The following is an 18,409-nucleotide window of genomic DNA, read 5'->3' on the forward strand; positions in this document are numbered from 1 at the left end:
TTGATTGTAATCTGATTAATTTTTTAAACTCCCTCAAATTTGCATCAAGAGCCCTATGATCATCATCTATTTCTTCGTAATAATCAACGAAATTTTTTAACCAATCATGTGGAGATGGTCCAACAAAAGGCGGAGGTTGACCATGATCGCCACACATTATTATGGCGGTATTTTTCGTCAACAACCAATCAAGAAACGTTTTTAATGTATCCAATGACACCGTGCATATCTCATCCCAAATAATTATTTTAGGTATATATTTTTCTCCCATCCGTTCAGGAGTCCATGTATCTCCGCGCCATCGGAAGAAACTATGATACGTACACGATTGTACTTGCCGCTGTTTCATCTCACGTGCGAGTCTATGTGTGGGTGTCAGCACGATTATATCTGAATTTCTAAAAACATTAATCGTTCGAGTTGTTTTGCCGCATCCACCAGGTCCATTGAGATATACTGTCTTATATCTCGTTATTGGATCACTCAACGATGGTGCCTTCGACATTTCTGATATTTTATTACCCTCACGATAAAAATCTCTCACTGGAACATCTGCTGATTCTGTGTAATTGTGTAATAGTTCCTTTTTTATTCTCCACGAACCCCATCGTTCATCATTACTTGTAAATTTCATAACAGGTTCTAAATATTTACTTGAAATATAAAACGAATCTGTTGCGACTCTGACTGCGGTCTCAGGAAATCTATTAATCATCGATAATAAATTTATAGAAACATAAGCCAACATGGAAGATCTTAGATGAGTATATTGCGGGGATACGTCATTTATGTAACTAACGATCGTACCTAATTTTGTTCCGTCGGATAAATAAACACTCTCTCGATTTACAAATGTATTTTTCGCCGTTGTATCAGCGATTATAAAATCGTACTCGGCATCATCTAAAATTAATCGTGCGTGATGTCTTTTATAATCATATGCACCACCTTGAGTAAATTTACCTATAATTTTTCTACCGAGATCTTTTGCGGTTTTGAGTCTATTAGGAATATCATCCTTAAACTCGCTGATAACTTCAGAATCTGACATGGGCAACCAAACTTTGGTCTGTGCATGATATGATATAATTGCCTCACTGACCACCAACGATGTCAGTATCATACAATCTAGCATATATCGCAACAAAACTATAGGTGCCCAACGTTTTTCACAAAAATGTCTACCAAACCAAACATAACAAATCTTGTGAAGATTTTCGTTAAACTCGAACGACTCAATACAGGCGAATCCAGTCAGATCAAAATCAGGTAATGGTCCATTAATTGCCACCCGCGTCATCTCGTTTGTAGGGTGACCAAATCTTTCAAAGTACGTAGAACAATCTCCGTATCCCAGAAAACTTCCTGGATAACATGCAACCATATCAACCGAAATAACATCATTGTAATTGTATTTGGTATTCCATAATCCGCCATGTCCATATTCGACACAACTTGCGCGTACGTCCTCGAGTAAATCAAATCGTGTTGGTTTCCATGAATTTCGTTCTCTGGCGAAATGAGCCGCAACAGATGGAACGGTAAAACAATTAGTTAGTAATTTGTCAGTATTTTCCACGTGCTTGCACTGTAAAAACGTCGCAAGATTTTTCATCTCGTCATGGAGGGATTCTGTGCGATATATTTCACCGTTCGGTTTGACAAACTGATCAAATTCACCTTCTTCATTACTTTTAAATAACCATACCGATACAGGATCGGTTTTACTTATTTCGTTGATAAAATCAAACATACTCATATCTGCCACAGCCATATCTGTGGGGTAAAATCTAACAGTTCGATCACGTGGAAATATTGTTACTGCGTTAGTCCATGCGTGCGCGTTATGATCGATAATATTTATTGGAGCTCCTTTCGATTTATATTTCGACTGGTACAGTACTTCTCCCGTTATTGTTGCTACGGTTATTGGAAATTTTAATATTTTTCCTAACTCAGCAACATCTTTTATTGTAGCACCAGTATCCTTAACTGAATCAGCCCACGAGTTTATTTTTTCACGCCTTAAATCAGTTAATCCATTTCCACGCATCGCGTTTGTAAAATGTTCTATTACTCGTTCAGCTACACAATTTAACCTTGAAAATTTCATCGGCGCTAGTTTATCAACGTTGGGTTTTTTATTTATCTCATAGATTCCATAAATAACCGCCGTTACAGGATATGCTCGTTCATAATACGGTTTATCAATACCTGTCAGTAGACCCGGTCTGGAATTTTTACTTAATATGATAGTTTTATTATTACCAAGGACAGGATCATATTTGTCACGGATAATCCAACTATCTGTTTCTGTTAATACAATAAATTTTACTCTGAAGAAATATTTTTGATTGCCCTCGTATTCAGCGATGTAGTTAATGATAGTTGCCGCTCGCTTGTCGTTCATTGTGGCGTCCGTGACAGCGTCCTTGACTCCGTCAGCGCGTATAATCTTGAACGTTGACCATGTATGAGATGCACCATCCGTGTAAAATTCTTTCTTAGCGTCGTGAATTTTCGAGATCAAACTTTTATTTTTCGGATCAACCAGATCTCGTACTGGCAATTGAGATAATCTGTCAAGGTTGAATTTATACTTAACAGGCCTAGTTTGGGATAATCTCTCAAACTCGTTCATATAATTAAAACAAATATTTAAATAAAGAAAATTATATATATATATACAATGTCCCAATGCAGATGGTTGATGATCGGCTCAGTAAATCGATGCAACAAATCCTGTAGAAAGGAATTTTGTTGGATGCACTCACAAAACATACGACGAGGAAGTCTAGGACCAATACCATGTCTACGGTGTGGTATTGGAGTGCGAGGAAAGACAGAATTATGTGGGAAGTGCGGCGGGAAACGGTTCAGAGAACTTAAAAGATATTATGACAAAAAAAATAATAGCGGTGAAAACGCTATAAAATCCGTGAAGGATTATATATCAAGATTTCAGACAAACAATGATTTAAACATATAATATTATTATAATGGAGCAAAATATATTTGTCCCACATCCTGTCATAACAAACTATGAATCAAATATTAATGGTATCATCAGACACTGCAAGTTGAAGAAACAAGTTGGTTATATTACTAATGCTGGTTATCTAATGTTCACATGCGGGGGGGAAAAGAAACATTATCTATGTCATAGATTTACATACGAGTGTCACAAGGGTTTGATCAATGATGGTCTTGTTATTGATCATATTGACGGGGACACTCAAAACAATAATTTATCCAATTTACAAGCTATCTCTCACAGCGAGAATAATACACGCGGTAATACAGGAAGATGTAAGACAATCGGAAAGAGGGCGGTAATTTCCTCAAACATAGAAACTGGCAAAGAAATTATGTTTCGTTCAATATCTTCTGCTGCGAAATATTTTGATATTCACCCGCAATCAGTACAAAAAGTCGCAGAAAATATATATAAAACAGCTTTATCGAAAAAATATAAACAGAAAATTATCTTTAAGTATCAATAACTATCATCACCACATTATTAACTATCATCACCACATTATTAACTATCATCACAACATTGAATTAATTTTTTTAACTTATGTCACAGTAGGTCCTCCATACACTACTGAATTTTTGATTACATAAGGGGAGATTACTTTGTAATATATAGTTTTCTTCGTAGATGGTTGGTTTTTTATGATCGTAATTAGTCAGTTTAACTAATTACATCGTATAGTGCCGACGAACCTAACTCATTAGACTCATAAGTATTATTTATGGTTTTTAAATATTTCCCCATCATACAACACATGATAATATTATTGATCCGTAGGAAGCTGTGTGTAAACAGAAACCGTTACTCATTGTAATTGACCTGCAGTTGTGTGTTCACTGAACTTACAATTCTGGAAAGTTCTTTGACTGGTGCATTAATGCCTCTATATTATTGATTTTCGGTCTGCTACAAATACAGAAACTATTATTCAGAAACTGTTATAAATACAGAAACTATTATTCAGAAACTGTTATAAATACAGAAACTGTTATTATTCAGAAACTGTTATTATCCAGAAACCGCTACAAATACAGAAACTGTTAAATACAGAAACTGTTATGATTCAGAAACCGCTGTTTACTGTAAATATTGGTTCCTTAGCTATATACCTAGCTATATATTAACTTCCAAAACTTATGTTCGTAACAATGTTTGATAGCTCGATCAGTATGGTATTGGACTGTGACGCTCGCGGTCCAGGATCGAATCCCCATGGCTGACAATTTGTCGGTGGTGCGCATAATTGCGATTTTTATAATAGTGGGGGGAACCGCAAGAACCCCTCCGCTCAGCAAATTCACAAACCACAATATTGACTTGTGGTTGATACATATTTTCGTATCACCCACTGGATTAATTATTGTGGGTGTGATTTTGCTGAGCGTACATGTTTGTACTGTCCTTAGTTAGTGCCGTTTCATTCATAATCTGAGCTCGCTAATACACTCGATAGGGGCTCTTCATTCATTGTATATAACCATTTCATTGTATATAACCATTTCATTGTATATATGTTATATGTATGTCCGATAAACTTGGTAGATTGCGGTGGCAAGCTACGAGTTTAATGAGGACTGTGCTGTCCTTAGTTAGTGCCGTTTCATTCATAATCTGAGCTCGCTAATACACTCGATAGGGGCTCTTCATTCATTGTATATATGTTATGTGTATATCCTCTAAACTTGGTAGATTGCGGTGGCAAGCTACGAGTTTAATGAGGGTTGTGCCGTCCTCCCTCTTGGGCCTCTAGACCGTTGTTTGGCGGGTTAGGGGCTCTCGTAGAGGGAATATTTGCCTAATGAACTTGGTAGATTGCGGTGGCAAGCTACGAGTTCTTGGCTGTGCTGTCCCTGAAACATCCCGACGAACTCGCTAATACACTCGATAGGTGTTCTAGGGATATTTTTTTTTATTTTAAAGATTTATATATTACATAATGAACCATGAAAATATCAATGATGTAATTGTCGCTATTAAAAAATTAAAAAAAGATGGAATTAATATATCTGATGAACTTAATCCTGAAAAAATAGTTTCTGACTTTGAGATTTTACAAGAACGTAAAACCATGGGGACACACACACTATCATCTGAATACAGGCTCATGAAACGGATTCAATCGGCAATGTTTCAGTCGCTAGCTACCGTAGAAGATGATCATGTGAAGAAGTTCATTCCTCTTTCTACAGCCGTAGAAAGAATAAAGTCGTTATTATCCCACGAGTATGAGGCAAAGAAAACGATTAGTACTCGCATAAGACTATTAAGAAAAATAATGTTAGATCGTGAAACGATCCAGAGTAACCTCGTTACTGGTGAAACGATCCAGAGTAACCTCGTTACTGGTGAAACGATCCAGAGTAACCTCGTTACTGGTGATAATGAAAATGAAAGTTTTGGTAACTGGGGTCCATGTCAACGCTGACCATGTGTATTGGTAGTCAAAATCAAGAAAGTTCTAACCTTGTCAAATTGTTCCTAATAAATTTTATTTATTATAAATTTTATTTATTATAAATTTTATTTATTAATAATATTATTTTTACTGAGGATTTATCTTTTTTTTACTAAAATCAAGAAAAATGCACAAATTACTTGATTCTGACGGGGTAGTTGGTAGTCAAAATCAAAGAAAAATGCACGAATTACTTGATTTCTGACGGGGTAGTTGGTAGTCAAAATCAGGAAAATTGAGCAATTTCGTTGTATTTTAGTAAAAAAAAAAAAAAAATCTCAGTAAAAATAATATTATTAATAAATAAAATTAATTTATAATAAATAAAATTTGTTAGGAACAATTTGACAAGGTTAGAACTTTCTTGATTTTGACGGGGTAGTTGGTAGTCAAAATCAAGTAATTCGTGCATTTTTATGTTTCTGAGGGGGTAGTTGGTAGTCAAAATCAAGTAATTCGTGCATTTTTATGTTTCTGAGGGGGTAGTTGGTAGTCAAAATCAAGTAATTTGTACAATTTCAGTAAAAATCAGGAAAATTAATAAATATTATTTTTTTTGTGATAGAAATTTTAATTTTACTTTCATCGACTAGCTTTTTTAGTTGCCTGGGCCGATTAATTTGTACCAAACACAAATTTGTGCTAGTAATAATAAAATATTTTTTTAAGTTGATCGAATTTGAGTCTGATCTCTGTTACAAATGTTCTTCTAACTGTTAAGAAATCCTCGCGTGTAAAAACCCTCCATTACATGAAGTCCTTACGACAAAAATCCTTAAGACAAAAGTCTTTACGACAAAAATCCTTAAGATTTCACATACAGATTTATTACAAGCTCTTCTTCACGTATGTCAATCAAGCGATTAAGGTGGTCTGTGAGTTTAAAATTGATTCGCGTTAACATATTATTGTGACACCGCAAATACACGGGATTAGTTGGTTCTTGCACGATTAAACTTCCAGGGGGAACTTGTGGTGTGAACGTGTACAGGATGTATCCTTGTTGAGCTTGATTTGATCTTCCGAGATCTATTTGATAGCTGCCATCGATTACGTCACAAACCAGATTGACCGCGACCGTCGGTGTTATATTAACGATCCGCGGGGATACGTGTCTTCCGCCGCCATGTGGATCATTATCATGTCTAAGAACAGTTGGAGGTGGAATTAATTTTCTCCATGCATCGAGTAGTTTAGAAAAAAACTCATCAGTGACATCATTGATAGATTTTCTCAACTCGGTTACACTATACCCGGGAAATTTATAATTTGGTACATCGGCTTCTGTTAATTTATATTTTTCTAACCATGCTTTTGCATCAGAATTTTCAGGTGATTTTAAAAGACTAACCATCTCCTGAACTATTCGGTTATTAATATATTCCATATCTGATATAAGCTGATTTAATATTTCCACACGCGTGATGATTTTTTCACGTGATGACGCTGATATGTCAAAAATATGTTCGTTAAAATATTGATTTAGTTGATCTAGTTGTTTTTTACACTCTTGATTGATTTCCTGAAAATATCTAATAATCGTTTCTCGATAAAAACCCTTAAAATGTCCTTTTTCTCCTGGATTTTTAAAAACCCATGCCTCAATTTCACCGAAGAAGGCAAAATGGTCAAGCATTGATTTATTTTTTATAATACGTAGTTCTTCCCCGTATGATGGATTAATTTCATGATATGATTGTCTATCCGTGACATAATCAGACTTTTTCGGTTCTGGTGGTATCGGTGTTATCGGTGGTGATATTTCAGGCCATCCTAGCACGGATCTGATTGAAGATTGATAAATATCAACGGCATAATCAGGCGAGTTTATTTCAACCGTCGAGGACAACGTCGGCTCATGAACGTTTATTGATATTTTTGATTCTTTTCCCGTTATTGATTTTATTCTACGCGCAAATTCCTCACTGATTTGTTCGATCTCATAACTGCCGGTTGGTATTCCAACAACAACCCAGTCAGGTGTTCCATCGGGTTTGTTCTTGTTAGTAAATACGAGCGAATTATTTGCTGGTGTACCATTAAATGATTTTGATCTGATATTTGGCCAGCTGTAATATACTCGTAATTGTGCTAGTGCTATTTCTTTTACTGGAATTGCAGTAGGAAAATTAACACTAAATTCAGGATTAGTTGAACTTACCGAGATCATCGTTATCTTTGGCGGAGTTGTGTTGGTCACGATCTGCTGGAGTAATTCTGTCATTATTGATACTTGTATCTTTAATACCTTCATCGTATATTTTGGTCATCATTGAAAATTCGAAATCAGATATAATTCCATCACTGAGACTCGCTGATAACAACGAGGATAATTTCGAGTATGCTACCGTCGCTGTATGTAATTTTATTTTGTAATCGGATAATTTTTCGTTCGTACAAGTACATATTTTTTTTGTGATGATACTAAGCACACCTGCAATAGTTGTTGCTGCTGATATACAGATAGTTACAGCTACTGGTGCCATCGTTGTTAACGCTGATAATATTACACTGGTTCCAGCAACAACAGCGGATACTGAATAAACAATCACATCAACGATAACCAATCGTCGTCGATATTTTTTTACTTTTACTGTATATTGATCAACTTGATCTTTTAGCGCAGCCTGCCATTCACGCGCTTGATTGTATCTGTATTGTGCACCGTCCATATATATTTTTATGCCGTAACCAATTGAGGTGTTTCAGCTACAAATTCCAAACACCACCAGAAGGATGTTGCGGTTAATTTCTTATCATCTGCTTCCAGAATAAATATTTCTTCGGTTCCGATATTTAATACAACAGATACAACCCCGGAAAACCTGTCTGTGGAATGACGCCATGGAAACGTTGTAAATATTTCAAACTTAGCGGCGGAAAACACAGACAGCCTGTACACGCCAGTGACTGTTGCGGTATATTTGATAGTATTATTTTGCTGCGACCATGTTGCAAATCCCGATGATACCGTGCATACGATGTTTGTGATATGCCCGGGAGTTATTGCAGCTGGAATTTTAATCAAATTGGTTTTACCGACAATCTCAGGAATTCCTGCTACGACGTTTTGCTGTGTTTGTTTGATCGTGTCTAGGTTATTTTTGATATCAACGAGTTTCATGTCAATGGCGCGTGGAGTACCGAAGAATTTATCTATGGTATCATCGATTTTTTGAAAATTTCTTCGAAATCTTCCAAAAGCTCCTGCGTGAACGTCATACTCAGCCCGTAACGTGGATAATTTACCGTCTACGGTGCCATAGTTGACATCGACGTATTTTTTTGTTGCTGCGTCTTCGTCAGATGTTGGATCTTTTAAAACTACTATTTTGTTCCCGTTCATGCTAAGTTCACCCATCATTGTGTCACCGGTGTTTCTCACGCGATTAGCAACACTTTTTGCAATTTCATCTCTGATGGTTGCTAATGATACACTTGAATCTCTGATTTTGCCGCTCTCAGTAAACACGGGAATATTATCTGTAACTGCACCAAGTACTCGCCGGACTATATCATTCCATTTGATATTGCTGGTTTTTAGTTTACCATATCGATCTTGAAAAATAATAACCTCATCTGGGTCAACTCCAGCAAGGTTCATAATATCAGCGAGGTCATCTTTAGTCGCATACTTTGACAGATCAACGTCGGATTTTATTTTCTTAACGCGTGAAGATCTTCCGTAAATGTCAACCATTATAATAAGATCCGTTGTTTAAAATGCTTTACGCGCAACATATCGGTTGCTTGTATAATCGTGCACGACTTTATGTGGCGGCCTGGATGATTTTGATATAGCGTCGAGTACATTAATTACTTCACGGCCGCATATTGGCGGATCTGTCATTGTTTGTGTGGGTAGCGTTGAATACCAAACTTTATAACCGCTAGTTGTTGCGTGGAGTGGTGCGACATACTTGATAAATTCAACAGGTGGAGCTAACCCGTACGAATCAAAATAAACAATTCCACGCGGGTCAACCGCGTATGATACCCAATGAGTACCGGGTCCAGAACGTTTGTCAAGATTAATAATACCTGTTTCTAGTTTGTTTGGTTGTTTCGGTAATTGATCTCGCATAAAAACACCTCTAAAGGCGGATATTTTTAATTTTTTAGCAGCATCAAGTAAATCAAAATTTGATGCTGGAACGTCTAACGAAATGACCCTGGAAGCTTTAGGCCTCTCCCCCAACGAGATCCTGGCAATCTTAGGCCGCGTCCCTTTTTTTTGTATCCCTTTCCTGCTGCTTTCTTTAGTGCCATTCCAGCTGCTGTTCCAACAGCACCTAACGCGGCCGCTTTTGCTACGGCTGGAGCAGCTGCAGCTATTAATGCCGGAATGGCCGCAAGAAGTGGAAATATACCACCCGTTTTAACCATGTCTTTGATGACGCTCGGGGAGAGATGGAATTGAACTCCAGTTTTTGATTCTAGGGCTTTATTGAAATGTTTAATCTGATTATTTGTCAGCGATAATTTGTTTGGACCACCACTAATATGATCTCGTTTTAGTGATATTTTAGTTCCGCATTTGTTGGCGGTTTTTGATTGAAGCTTTTTTACCTGACCCGGGGTCAGAGTAACATTAACATGACTATACGACATTTTTATATAAAATATATTTTTCTAAATAGCACGATTAAAGATTTTCCACCGGTGCATCAACGACCCTCATTCGACCACTGCCACCTTCAAGTAACATGGCCTTGTCGCTAAGTATGACCGCGATCGCTCTGTAAAAGGCACCAGCACCTGGCGGGGCAGTAACATGAGCTCGAAAGTGTATATCAACAACAGATTGTTTGGATAAATCAAGATGTTCTAGTGAAAAATAATAAATCGGATATAGACCTGTAAAATCTAGTTGTGATATTTGCAAACCAGTATCTATATTTTGATCACGTCCCATAAATGACATCAAACGATGATATGCGCGCACTACATGATTTTGTGCATAATTTAACAATATATCCTCGGATGGTTCTTGATGTCCATTTATCCGTAAAGAAACTTCACTAACTCCAAGGTTGTCAAATATCATATGTGAACGTTCTTGATTATTTATCCGGTCATTATTTTGTAGTGCAATAAAAATATGTCGTGGTGCAGAAACACCCTGTTGTGATGCTATATTCCATGTAAATAAACCATTAATATTGCTTTGAGCAGCATCTGTGGTTACTGTTAACCATGATAGCAATGATTTGCCGCCTTGATCCATAAAAGATAGTAATTTTTGTTCCTCAGTAATAGATGGAGTCATTACTGGCATCCACAATGAAAGTTTTGATATATTTACTTTACCAGCATCAGCAACACCAGCACCTCGCCAGATTGCATCATTATCATCACCTTTTCTTACGAGCACAATTGTGTGTTTAGCTCCAAAGATGACTTTTCTAACATTTCTGCAAAATCCAAAGATGTGAGATAATGGAATTGCACACGAAAAATTTCTATTATCTCCTGACAGCGCTGCTCGGCGTGTTGCAAATCCTAGGTTGTAAGTCGGGGCAATATCTTTTATGATTTCAAATTCAGCAGCTGGTCTACCTTCACGGTCTGGGTTGGCAGCTTCTGCCTGTGGATCAACTGCAGTAGCCCTTGGAGTGAATACCTTGGTATACTGATTATGGTTAGCGTTATCGGTGATATCTTTAGCGAACATCATTGTTGGACCAGCTGATCTTGTGAAGTCGTCAGAATATCTCGCCAGACCAATTATTGTTGTAGCAACATCAACATCCTTCTGAATTGATTCAATATTTTTTCCATCAATCATGTATGTGGCGCTATCAAACAACGCCATGATCCCGTTGTTGACAAAACCAACACGCAAATTAGCAGCATATGCCGTATTAGCTGCAACATTCGTTACAAGCGTACCTTCTACTTCAATAAACGCCTCAGCGGGCAAGAAATATCTACTTGTATCATGAACCTGTAATTCGATTCTCCCCCGCTGATTTGGTAGTCTTGCGTCATAAGAATAAAATTGATAATCACGTACTGACTCGTACTTAAGGACAGGTGCCTCCATATCAAATGCTGGGTCTGATTCGCGCCTGAACATTTTATTATAGTTACCATTTTTCCAAATGATGATCATCGTCGACGAAGACCACTTCCTGCTATTAAATTTGCTGTTATATTTTTTTCTGCTTCTTCAGATATCGCCGCTAGTTTTTGATTTGCAGCCTGATTTATTATTTTACTTACGTCTGAGGGCATCACCTCAGTACTTGCCAGTTTCACCGGTGGTTGTTGTTTTCGTCGCAATAATCGTGCTAGTCTTTCTTTGATCGCCGAGAACGCCTTACCAGCAACATTGACAATTGCACCAGGAGCTTTATCACGAACAATATCAATAGCCTTCATCGATAATTGTTTTGCAACAGGTGCTACTTTGGGAGCTATCCTCGTGAATAATCCCCGAATGACATCACCAAGTCCATTTCCGTAAATAACACTATAGATTGGTAATCGTGAGTTTACCGCTCTAACCTGTGTGGGTTTACGATGATTATCATGCACAATCATCTTATTTTATTTACCATTTATCTAACAACTAGTCATCAACGAGCTCATCAATAAGTTCTCGGTAAACGCCAATATCCATGATACCACCTTGAAATAGTCGCCGACAAATATCAGCTGCTTCATTGGTTATTTCTGGTGAATTATTTCCAGCACGTTTTCCTCCTATGAGAACTTCTAACCGTGACACGTCATTGATGATATTATCAGGACATAAACCACGTCCTGTTTTAGGTTCATCTTGAGGTGTTTTAAATACTGGTGGTTGCATTACCGGAGTAAGTACTTCAGTGGTGGCCGGGGGTGAGTCACTTCCTCGAAATCCAGGTGGTGTATCTATCGGTGGAAATGTTATTTCCGGTGCAGAAATTTTACGTAAAGGTGAAGGAATTTTCTTCGAGGGGGGTGATTTTTTAAGTGACTCTTTAGTCCTTTTAATTTCCGACTTCAACCTTTGCTGCGGCGAAGAAGATTGCTGTTGTTCTATTTGTTGCAGAGGTGGAGGAAGCTGATACTGGGAGGACTCTCCTTGTTTTGGTTGTTCCCGTCTCCCTCTAAGTCTGTTTACTTCTTCATTAAATTCTTTAAATTCTTGACCTCTAGCTTGTTTTTTATTGTAATATACGCGATATATCCATTTAATGAAATTATCATCACTTGTATTTTCATGAGAGGGTTTTAAAAAATTAGATTTATTAGATATATTTTTTGATATCATCTCAGGTAATTTCTCTCTTTCAGTATTTCTAATTTCCTCAACAACTCCTTCGTTAAATCTTGCAATTAATTTTAAGCTCTCTCCTGCGGATTTGGATTTAGATGCAAGTTTTTTTCTCACATCGGCGACTTCAGTACGAAGTTCTCCAATACCCTCAAGTATTTCCTCACCAACAGGTGGAGGTTGAGCTGCAGCTATGTCAGTTGGAAGGTCTCGTAAAATCTTCTTTGCCTGTTTAGTTCTTCTTGCTATTTTTTCTGATACCGGAAGAAGATCTTCTTTGATGACAGTTGCAACTTTCTCAGTAGCTGCAGTGACGGGTTTAAACAGTTTTTTAGTGTCTTCTTCATACTCAACTTTTGCTTCTTGCTGCGCTTGTAGATTTTTTCTAAATGAGTCTCTGACAGGAAGAAATTTTTTAATTGTTTCTAATCGTTCTCGAGCTGTTCTTGCAGTATGAGATTCTGGATGTACCATTTTATTATAACATAATAATTTAATTAATATCAGCAAAAGAGGAGCAGCAGAGAGGGTACCTACCAACGTTGGTCGTCAAAAAAATAAACAAGAAATAAATAAACACGTAGAGTACTTTATTTTTTCAGCTACTATTTCGAACTGAGGTTTTATTAGCACAATCGGTCATTGCAAAAATAAACATCTCAAGGAAAGTTCATTTGTAAAATCTGGACCTTTCTACGAGATGATTTATTTGTTTGTTTTATTTGTTTTGTCGGAATTCTATGGTCTGTTCACCCTCTCTGCTGCTCCACTGATACTTACAATAAATATCATCTTTTCAAAATAAAGTTAAATCAACATGGATGGAATAATGACCATTTCCGTTCATGCAAAGTCTTTCCATACATTCCAGACAAAAAGACAAGGGCAACATGGAATGCAATGTCTTGCCTCCAACCAGTTAGTAACATTTTATAAAAGAACGTTCAAAATTCCTTGTATCCAAAACAATCATAAAACCTTTATGCAAAATTCAATCACCTCTGTGACTTTGAGATATGGCCTACAGATATATCCCTACCACATCTGAATTAAAAACACAAAACTTTAAAATAGAATTTGTTTCTATCATTTTCATCACAGCCATAAACTTGATACCTATGTTTTGCAATGCTTAATACACAGGTCAGATAGCAAAGAGAAAGGAAAGCATTATACTTTTTGAATAATAGTTACAAAATTTCATGTCTTACATTCAACAATTCCTGTTCTGTATGGACAAGTTTGAGTCTTGTTTCTTCAGAAGACTTTTTCATTGAAGCCAGGTTGTCATTTAGTTCCTGACACTGTTTCTCTGCATTTTCCAGCAGAGTGACCTGTCAATAACATAAATAATATAAGATCATACTTAATCAAGCTTCAATTAAAACACATACAAAATTTGGAAGTGAATTTCAAAATTACTCATAATAAACCAGTTACTCATTAGGTATGTTAGATAAAAGTACTGCAAACGTGCTGCTCAGTCAATCTATAATTGGAATATAAGTTGCACAATTTAAAAATGTGCATGCATACTGATACATATTATGAACTAGATACTATGATTTTTAGCACATGGAAATGAACAAATGAATCATTTGAAACTCATCCAACTTCAAGCTGGGATGTGATAGGTCCCTGAATAAATATCACTACTTATAATTATGTCATGACAGTATCTATAACATGGCTATTATCAAGGAATCAATATTTAAAAAAATCATTCCTGAAGATTCATTCAGAGCAGTTATATATAAAGGTTTTCCATGTGTCATATGTGTCCCAGATTCTCTAACTGGTGATGAAAAGAAACATTACCTTCTCTGTCAGTTGTCTCTCCAGGGCAGTGTGTTGCTGTAGTAACTGATTGTGTTTGTCTGTCTGTTCTTTCAGACTGGTTTCCTGTTCTGCTATCTTTTTCTTCTTGCTTCCCAGATCTGACTGGGTCTGGAACCAATGAACAGCATTAGGCAGTCTGTTACATTGTATGGCTTCTGATGAGAAACTAGTATAAAAGCTTCCAAATCACTTGCCCACAGGCAAGTCCAAAAAATGAGTAGGGGAGTATTAGTGTTCCATATGTAATGCCATAAATACACATTTCCATCTTGCAGTCAATGTCAAGATCACTCACATTTTCTCCCAAAGGCATGATAATATAAATATTTACTAAGTGTACATGTGCATGTCATATGTTTTGAAAATGAGAATATTTTTAAATGTAAGAGTCAACAAAAGTGCTGCATAACTTGGTTTTTACTAATATACACATAACAGACCTTAAACTAAAAAGAGTGACTGATTATTCATTTATATGTATGTAAATCCTCTCTTTCTTATTCTATCCCACCCACCTACAATACATCACAGTGACCTAGTTTTTACTTAAGCATGTAGCAATGTAGCACTCTTCTTGATGCATCTAGACACCAAGTCATATTAATCTTCAAGAAAAAGTAACTGTGAAACCAAGCTAAAGACAAACTTTAATGCAATTGAGTGTGGTGGGTAATGGTAGATTAGTTTTTACTGGAGTGTAATACTCCCCACGATGCATCCTTACTGCAAGCTATACGACTCTGCAAGCAATAGCTTTTGAGAAACTTATCCAAATACAAACCCTTATCTAGAGGAATTATGCTTAATGCAAAGGTAAACTTAAGTAAATGAACCATGAAAATTAGGTCACTGGCCAAATTTTCACTGATGGTTGTAGAACGTTTCATGATATAATTTCATAGTAAGTTATGAGACTTCAATAGTGATACAAATATACCACAGTAACCTAATTAGCAATGAAAAGGGCAGTAATATACATTATGTCTCTAAATAACCAACTTATGGGGTTCTACAAGCAATAACTCTTACAACATAATAAGAACACAAACCCTAGCCCAGAGGAACTTAGCTATACTGACGGTTAACCCAAATCGATGACCCAAGAAACCAATGTTTACAGTAAAATGTTTCTTCAATGTCACTTTAAGTATTAAAAATGAATAAGGTATGGGGTACATTCACTACTTGGCAAATCCAGCTCCCCCAGTAGAGCTGTAAAATGCAATTCTAAATCTAGCATGAAAGAGTTTATGTAGCAATACTGGGGAGTACCAAATTATGTAGCTGTTATTAATTTTGGGAAATACAATTATTAATTTCTTTTTAAGTACAAATACTACTACCTTTGGTTGCAAAATCATCAAATTCGCATGAAAATCTTTCACGCTAGCATTCAAATTTTATTCTACTGCCTCAGTTTTAGTCATACCATATACACTTGCAACCCAGTGATGGCTGGGTTGGTGTGCTGTAACAGTGAGGCTAGTACTGTGTGAGAAACGTGATGGCTGTGTTGGATTGCTGCAACGGTTGGGCTAAAGATGAGTGAGAAGCCTGTACTGGCTGGGTTTAAGTGCTGTAAAAGTACAGCTAGTGCTGTGTTAGAAGCTAGTGATGAAAAAGTTAGAGTGCTTCAACAGTGGGGCTAGTGCTGTGTTAGAATGTGTGTATGTGATTTGGATATTTAATGTAACTTTAAAAAAAAATCAGTCATTTCGCTACAATGTCTTAAGTGAGACAGTTTATAGAGATGTCTAGCACTGGGGCATCATGCCACAGACATGTAGCATGATGTCCCACACAGTCACATTTTCCTGACATCAGGCTGACCAGTCCTAACACTAACCTCTTAATGCAGAGTGCCTAGCAAAGCAGCTGCTAGTACCATTTTTCTTCTAAGTCTTTGGTATGACTCAGTTGGGTTCGAACCTGTGACCTCCCACATCCGATGTGGACGCTCTTAGCAGCCTGATGAGGCCAAGCTGGAATGCTGCAACAGCAGGGCTAGGGCTGTGTTAGAAGCCTGTGATGGCCAGGGCAGCTGTTAGACTGAAAGCATCTAGATCTTTAATTGTGCTTCTGGGTTCTCTCATTAGCCTAACACTGATGGTTGCCAATAGTTCCCCAAATCAATGTAAACACACAATACAGCTGCCATATAATTAGTATAGGTAAAGACTTCAGCATGCCTGACCCATTTACACTATATATATTTCATCATGCCCACTGTGTTAACACCACTTGATATAAAGAACAAAACAGAATTATACACAGCTGCGATCAGTAAAGAGTGGACTTAAACTTACTGTGAGGAGACACTATGAATAAAGAAAAGTGATCAAAGAAAATTATAGGAATGATATTACACCATGCAATAACAGATAGTCAAGCACCGAGTTGAGTGTCAAAAAGCTTATTATATAACAAAGTTAAACCAATGATGTGCAAAATATTCATCTATGATAAAGACAGAGGTAGAAATAGTTAAAAATTAGGTCAAGTATATCTCCCTGAAGTAACAAACCCCAAACAATTGCTCATCTAATTAAAAGAGAAAGGTGAAATTGGCAAATGTGAAGCCTTGAGAAAAGAGCAGAGGCAGTTGCTGATTACTTAAATGATCTGGTGCCAATCCTTGATCAAGTCTGACTTCCACCTTGTAGCATTTCTGTTGCTAAAACATTCCAGAAGACAATGTCCGTTTGAGATTAGGAGACCTGGGTTTGTGTGGTACTGGATCAACTCTTAATGCATTATGACTGGGTAATGTATCTTAAGAAATACTGGTCTCACTAATCTAACTGTATTTGAAATGTGTAATACTAAACACAAGACATACAAATGCCAACTCTGTGTTTGAAATGTGTAACACTAAACACGAGACATAAAAATGCCAACTCTGTGCATCAGTGTCCGAGAAAATCACCTAAATGCAAACTGTAACCTCAGTGCTGACACAAGATAGATAGATGGACTTCTTAACCGACATTATCAATCTGTTAACCAGTATTGCTTTGCAATAAAGACATAAAATGACACACAAGTAAAGATTTCTGGAGAAAATAGTAAAAGATTTAATGGTTAAATTAGGTGGAGGCTGTGCAAAGTACAGAGCTGAATTAACTTTCCTGTTAAATTGGAGTGAATTTGCTAAACCTATTGTGACAAGTTTGCCAAATTTGACCCGCTTAGTGCAGACCTGCTTCTTATATATATATTTTTTTTTAAAACCATTCTTTCAACATAATACTAGTTATGACATGCTAAGGAAGTATGTGAACAATGTGCCATTCCCAAAGACACACTTTGGCAGTCAACCTGGGCTGCCCTCATGTGAACAATGTGCCATTTCCAAGGACACACTTTGGCAGTCAACCTGGGCTGCCCTCATGTGAACAATGTGCCATTTCCAAGGACACACTTTGGCAGTCAACCTGGGCTGCCCTCATGTGAACAATGTGCCATTCCCAAGGACACACTTTGGTAGTCAACCTGGGCTGCCCTCATGTGAACAATGTGCCATTCCCAAGGACACACTTTGGTAGTCAACATGGGCTGCCCTCATGTGAACAATGTGCCATTCCCAAGGACACACTGTGGCATCAACCTGGCTGGGTACTCAACCAGTGACTCTAGAATTTATGAGTCAGACATTCTATCAACTAAGCTATCATAAGTCAGAGACAAAAAGGACATAGACTAATTGACTGTTTTGGAATGTTGGCAACACAAAGTATCCTTAAACAGTTGATGCTAAAGGCAGTTACTTGCACGTTTCAAAGTAACTTAAGTCTAGCCAACAATACAAAAATAT

General features: G+C 37.0%; 1 protein-coding gene across 7 annotated transcripts in view; it reads right to left on the reverse strand.

The window, feature by feature from the left end:
* The window catches only part of LOC149789290 (uncharacterized), a 163,096-nt gene that overhangs the window by 71,621 nt on the left and 73,066 nt on the right, over positions 1–18,409 (reverse strand). For all 7 annotated transcript variants that reach the window (XM_089975487.1, XM_089975489.1, XM_089975486.1 and 4 more), the window contains 2 exons: positions 14,575–14,703; positions 13,968–14,090 (listed from right to left, as the gene is read on the reverse strand). In XM_089975487.1, coding sequence (XP_089831613.1) covers positions 13,968–14,090; positions 14,575–14,703 — 252 coding nt within the window. The remainder of the gene's footprint in view (positions 1–13,967; positions 14,091–14,574; positions 14,704–18,409) is intronic.

The sequence above is a fragment of the Sinohyriopsis cumingii genome, chromosome 11, assembly GCF_028554795.1.
Source record: "Sinohyriopsis cumingii isolate HCF-2022 chromosome 11, ASM2855479v2, whole genome shotgun sequence".
NCBI classification, from domain to species: Eukaryota; Metazoa; Mollusca; class Bivalvia; order Unionida; family Unionidae; genus Sinohyriopsis; species Sinohyriopsis cumingii.